The 6,679-nt window shown below is 37.2% G+C and overlaps 1 protein-coding gene across 1 annotated transcript; it reads right to left on the reverse strand.

The window, feature by feature from the left end:
• Nucleotides 1–1,053: 1,053 nt before the first annotated feature.
• Nucleotides 1,054–3,404, reverse strand: LOC139865935 (probable leucine-rich repeat receptor-like protein kinase At5g05160). Its single transcript, XM_071854044.1, has 2 exons — nt 2,144–3,404; nt 1,054–1,592 (listed from the first exon to the last, which is right to left on the reverse strand). Exons 1-2 carry the CDS (start codon nt 3,402–3,404, stop codon nt 1,054–1,056), a joined length of 1,800 nt encoding a protein of 599 aa, XP_071710145.1.
• Between the last annotated feature and the right edge of the window lie 3,275 nt (nt 3,405–6,679).

Raw genomic sequence — 6,679 nt, forward strand, 5'->3', positions numbered from 1 at the left:
ACCTTTGACTCTACTTAAATTACATGCTTGAATACTAAATTGTGATTAATTGGTAAGTTAATTTAAAAGAAATTGTATTCAACCCCCCCCCCCCCCCTTCTACAATACTCCTGTTGTTAATCAAGGGACCAACAAGAACGATCTAACCTATTTGAAGGGTTGAATCGTGCTTGTGTTTGACACAATTCAATAAACAGTTTCGACGTCTGTTCTATTCCCAGGGTACACCGGTCTGAAGCAGCGTACTGCCGGACTTGAACACTTGCCTGAAAAGTAACCGGAACGGGGAGACCTTGTTGTGGCTGAGAGGAAAACTAATAGAGTTTGTGTTTTTAGTTTTTGGTGTATTTTTCTACAAACCCTATAGGCCTTTATTTATAGTGAAAATCAAAGCCTTCGGTTTGCTCCCACTTCCGATGTGGGACAAATGCCAAATCTTTTAGATCGCGTATCAAACAAGCTACTTTGAGATTCGATATCTCATTCACCTTTAATCCGTTTTGGACACAATTTAGTCATTGTAAAGCCCTCGTCAAGGACTACAAAACCCACTAAATGCTCCCACTTGTTTTTGACCAATTTTTACAACATTTTATGGAAGTGAACAATTAATTTGGAGAAGAATAAGTATGTACTAGTGTACTACATATAAATGAAATGTAGAGAGTTACTCTTTAGATATATTGCTCTATTACAATAAGTTTTCTTGTAAAATTTCAAGAATCCGTGGGCCATAAACTTTCCTATTATAATTATGTTCATGAATTTCTGCATGTGTCCTGGTGTGATCATGACAACAGGTTACCAAAAACTGTGGAACAATATTTATAAAAGACATCAGACCTAAGTGTGACTGATAAACCAAGAAATAATAAACCCTACAACGAATTATGTCAACAATCAAGAAATCAAATTACATCATTTAACAAAATGTACCCTAATTAACATTATAATGCATTTATTCATTAATACAACTAAACAACTATAGGTATGAAAATATGAAATCATATAAACTTACATTAATCATGATTTGAAAAATCTTTACCTTTAAAATCATGGATCAGAAGAAGCTATGGATTTATCTTCTTCTTCCTTCATAGAAACTATCATGTTTGACACTTGATCCATATCAGGTGTTAAATCAGGTGAACCGCTTATGCAGTTCAAAGCTATCTGCAACAACGCCACCATTCGTTCTTCATTCGCACCTTCAACCACCAACACCTTATCAAACACCTCACTGGTCCACTCTTCCTTGACCACCGAGTTAATCCACTTAGCCAGATCGAACCCATTGCTCTGAACCGGTTTCCCTGTCAGCAACTCAAGAAGAACCACACCAAATGCGTACACATCAGCGTCGAAAACACTGTTGTCGTTCTTCTGTGAACCGTCACTGTTTACCACCATTAAACCGTACTCACTCACGCAAGCTTCCATGTCCTTTGAAAGCAAAATGTTTGACGATTTTAAGTTTCCGTGAGGTATTTGATCATCTTTAAGCTCTTTGTGCATGAACGCTAATGCTTCTGCTGCGTCACTAGCGATTTTTAGTCTACTTCCCCAGTCAAAAATTTGACCATCTTGTGAACCTGTATCATAAGTTTATAATGTAAATTAATTGGGTGACAGTAAGAAACGGGTCATGTTAAATGGGCCAGACTCAAATGGATCGACCCACTTTTATCCCGTCTGGACATGTTCTAAAGCATTTTTTTAGGGTGATGATCCGTACACCAATAAACTGTACTCACTCACGCAAGTTGTCTGATTCTATTTCTTCTAGAAACAGACCAATCTTCATATTAAGTGACTGAATTAAGTGACAAAGAAACATAAATTTTACTTACTAAATTAAGAGCTGTACATAAACATATCATTAAGCGAAAAGTAAACATGCCCTAAATATGCTTTAATGTGTTGTACTGTACAATCATTTAATGCATACTTAGTGGTGTATGACTAAAAAAGGTGGTGTACGGAATTACCTGCTAATTTTTAATAACTTTAGCCAGTTTGGACATGTTGCTTCCGCGAACCAAACCCAATTTGACCCACTTATGTCAATTTGGGCCCAAATTTCTCATTCAAAGCTTATGATAAACCAAAACTAATACGAAAATTAGTTAAATAACTAACTTACCATGGAGAAGCTCAAAGAGACTACCATTCTGCTGAAACTCATAAACAAGTAGTTTTTCTTGTTTAGAACAATAATATGCAACAACAGGTAACACTTTAGGATGTTTCACTTGATCAATTATTTGCATTCTTTTTTTAAATTCGTCTTTCGATATATCCCAATCTTTGATCCGTTTAACAACGAGCGGAATACCAACATTCGGAAGAACTTTATACAAACTTCCATGTTTTCCCCTTCCAATCAACTCTGCAGGAGCTTTCAACAAATCTTCAAATTTCATCCCGTTAACCGATTCAACCGGGCTCGAAAGAACAAAAACCGAAGTCGAAATCCCCCCGTTTTCAGCTGACGTTATCGAAAATTCGGACCGGCTTACAACACTCTTTGACTCACTATCTTTCGTGCTTTTATCTCCGTTTGAATCGCTCTTTACATTGTTCGGATTTTCTTTTTTCTTTTTCTTGTGGTGTAAAAGACCAATCAAAACGAGCACAATCAAACTAAGAATTGCATAACCCGAATAAATAAGAAAATGCCAGTTTTTTTTCTTCTTTGTCGAACAAGCATTCGACAACAGTTTCCCACACAGTCCTGCATTCCCCATAAAACTTTTGGCGCCAAAATTGCCAGTGTTATCAGGTACTTGACCCGTTAAATCGTTATTCGAAACATCGAATTTTTCAAGATGATCATAATTAAAGTTTGGAAGTTGTCCAGAAAAATGATTATTTTGAGCTAAAAAAGATAACAATCCCAGATTTTTCGACATATCAGGTAAGTTACCAGTTAGCTCGTTGTTTGATATATCGATTCGTACCAAATTGGTTAATTCGGTTAAAGAGGCAGGAAGATCGCCCGAAAAATTATTTCCATGTAAGAACAAGTGCCTAAGTATTTTGCAATTTGATATCTCATTTTGCAAGCTACCTGAAAGATTGTTGTTCTTCAAACTTAATTTTAAAAGAGATGTTTCTTTACAAACAGATTCAAAATCAACAGTTCCCGTTAAATTTAACTGCTCGAGAACGATGTTTTTAACGGTCTGGTTGCTGATGTCACACGTGACACCAAACCAGCCGCTCGTGCATGGGTCAGAAGTATCATTCCAACCCCAATTTGTTCTGTTTTGATTGTTTCCTGGTTCAAGTTTCTTCATGAAACTGACTAATGCATCTCTTATATCAACTGTTTCTGTTTTTCCTAAGTTAAAAAGTAGTACGCAAACAAACGAAACAACTAAAAGAGATCGAGCTCGGCCCATTTCCAACGACAAAAGTTGAAAATGATAAATTTAATTTAGGTGCTTTTGGTTGTAAGAAATGGCATTGTGCAGAGAATGTTGGTAACAATTTTGGTAAGTTTGATGAAGTTTTATATGATGATCGATCAGGAAAATCTACAGTTCGCTGAATTTACAAAGATGGTATGTAATCAATAAATAAAAAAATAAAAATAAAAGCTGTTAATGCCCAATGGCAAGTGATCAAAAACTGTTTGACCAAAAAGTCAATAGAAACTACAAAAAGATTGTATTTGGCCGGCTTACAAAAAGTCAATAGTTTATGATAATAACAATAATGTTTAGCCGGCTTACAACTAGTAATCTCAGGTTTTGATATGATACAACTACATTGTTTGCTTGTCATCATGTAATGTTTGTACATATATGTAACTGCCGTTTATTGTCAACAATAGTACAAAGGCATAACTGAGTTTTGGCCCCATGTTGCGTTGTGATGGTCTACCACATACGGTGTCGGAGTTTGTGGTAGTTATGTTGGTAATTTTAGTGTCATCGAGTATTTTTTTTTTATATTTTGAACACCAAACACACACACACACACACATCTTTTTTATTTATGACGGAACTCAAATTCACAACTTCAAGATTGATAAGTTCCCTTGAAACCAGCCATTTGGTTCAAGTAGTGTTTTGATTAACTGATATTTACATGAAACTGACTAAAATCAATAATTTTCTGAAAATAAAATGTTTTTTTCCATGATTATAGTACATTAGAACATATCATATATATTTCTAACAAATAACTAATGTAAAATGAGAATTTACTTATATGGTTAAATTTGAATGAATCAAAAACCCAAATATATTTGTACGTGGCTTAATATTCTGTTTGAGTTTATAATAAACTCTACTGTTAATCAAACCTAGGGTGCGTGATAAACTAGAGAGAGAATGTGTGAGAGAGAAACTAGAGAAAGAGCGAGCGGGCACGGGTGGAAATCGGGATCGGTACAATGGGGACTATCGTCATCAATCCAAGTGGTCAAGCAACAACCAACTTACATCCTTCATGTTCTTCAACTTTCTCGGAGGAGGTTCGCGTAGTAGATCTATGGAAGATTTTCAAACCTTTTGGTGATGTAAGAGACGTGTACATGGCCGGTAAAAGGCTTAAAATGGGAACCGGTTTGCTTTCGTTCGATTTGCGAATGTTAAAGATAGTGATCTAATGATTTTCGTTCCTTGGAGGGAATCAAGTTTGGTGAGCAAAATATCAAAGTTTTTACTGCTACAGAACGTAACCCTAAGCCAGTTGAGAAGAAGACGAACGGTTCCAACACCAGGAAACCTTTCGAGAGCAGGTTACATGATGGTAGATCATTCTATGAGGTTGTGGGTAATCGGGAAGTTAGAAATGAAAGGGATCTAAGAGACAAACTAAATGGTAAAATAAAGGTCGTAAATAGTTCGGAGGCTAATGAATGTATAGTTGACAGGATTCTTGAGGTGGCTGACAATAACAATAATCTAGAAACCTTAGAGAATGCGGTGGTGTGCGATGTTGTTAACATGGAAGTGCTACGGAACATTGATAATATTATTCGTGAATTGGGTTTCTTGGATACCCATGTTAAGTTCCTGGGAGGTGTTAGTATCATGATAATATTCAAGTCGTCGGATTTTGTGGATGATGTCATTTCAAGGAAGGACCACCCATTAAAACGGTGGATATGTAAAACTTCGAAGTGGAATACGGATGCTTGGCCAGATGGTAGATGGGCATGGCTGAGAGGGTGTTCCGGCCCATTGCTGGACTAAGGAAACGTTCAAATCTATTGCTGAGTGGTGGGGAGTAGTTTATGATCTGGATAACTGCTCAGTAATTGAATTCAAGTGTTTAAACTTTGGCAGGGTTTTTGTTAAACTATTTAATCCTGAAGTGGTGAAAGACTCGTTGAAACTTAAACATAGATCTAAAGTTTACTTCATTAACGTTAAAGAAGAAGTCAAGAAGTTCCCGGGTGACGGCTTTGATCCATTCCTTGATGGGTCTGACAGTGAAATAGATTCAGAGTTTAGTGAATCTGATTATATTGATAGTGATGACATCTCTAGTGGTAATGAATTTGGTGTTCAGTCGGATGATGATGGTTTTGAGTCAGACAATGAACCGTTCGATGAAGATGGGTTTAAGCTGTTAAAATCTCAGGTTTCCGGCCAAGTTGTGGTGGTGGTATGCCGGAAAATGGTAACGGTCCGACAGAGGGAGATCAACAGTCTGGGTGCGTCGGGGGTGAGAATTTTGGCGCAAATTTTGAGGAAGTGGTGGCAGAAACAATGAGTAATAATTTTCAAAACCCTAGTCCCAAGGAAACTCCAAAAGGTAATTTGGTGGCTGGTGTACAGTACAAGACAAGCAAGCGTGGGGATTATAATAATGATGGTTAATCCAATTGTCCAGGAAACCAGGATAAATTTGGGCCAAATATTGACCCGTCTGGTGGAATTGGGCCGCAGCCTGTTGAGAATGGGCCATCAATTGGTGTAATAGGGACAAGTAATTGTGGGCCTGACTGCAATGTTAGTCGTGTTGCTTCGGGGGACAATTCATGTGAAAGGGATGGGTCAACAGCAAATAATCTTGGGCCTCAAATTGGGTCGGTGGACATTAATGAGCCCATGTCTTTACCTAAACGTAATAAGAATAAAAAGAGACATACGGTGAGATCTGAAACTAGCGACAAAACACGTGAGGTTTCAATTTGCACTTGTTGTTACTGGAATGAAATGGGAAACTGGAAAACATCGACCAGGTTAATGAAACTAAAGAATAGACGTGGAGAGAATTTGGTGGCCGAAGGTAGGACAGTGCGTAAATCGTGTAAACACCTGGCAAAAAAGAAAACGAGGAGTTCTATGTCTGCGAGGGCTTCTTCTTCTCTAAAAGGTAATGGGGTTTCTATTGGGGGTTCGATTAATAATGTGGAATTGAAGGAATATGGGGAACAGATAGGATGGAGGTGGCCAAACCTCAATGGTTAACTGATAGTGCTCCAAATGAACATATATTTAGTAGCAATATCATCCCAATATGTAAAGCTTTTAGTTGCTATTGTTCTATTTTTATGTAATATTCGTTTAAATAAATAAGTGCAAAGACAAAAGAAGAAAATGACGATTTGAAGACGCAAATGACCAAAAAGCTCAAATGTACAAGTTACAATCCAAGTGGTTCCATTTATCGATGAGAAAACGTCTAAAATTGACAAGAGTACAAGCCGCGGAACGCA

The sequence above is a fragment of the Rutidosis leptorrhynchoides genome, chromosome 9 (genome assembly GCF_046630445.1).
Source record: "Rutidosis leptorrhynchoides isolate AG116_Rl617_1_P2 chromosome 9, CSIRO_AGI_Rlap_v1, whole genome shotgun sequence".
NCBI classification, from domain to species: Eukaryota; Viridiplantae; Streptophyta; class Magnoliopsida; order Asterales; family Asteraceae; genus Rutidosis; species Rutidosis leptorrhynchoides.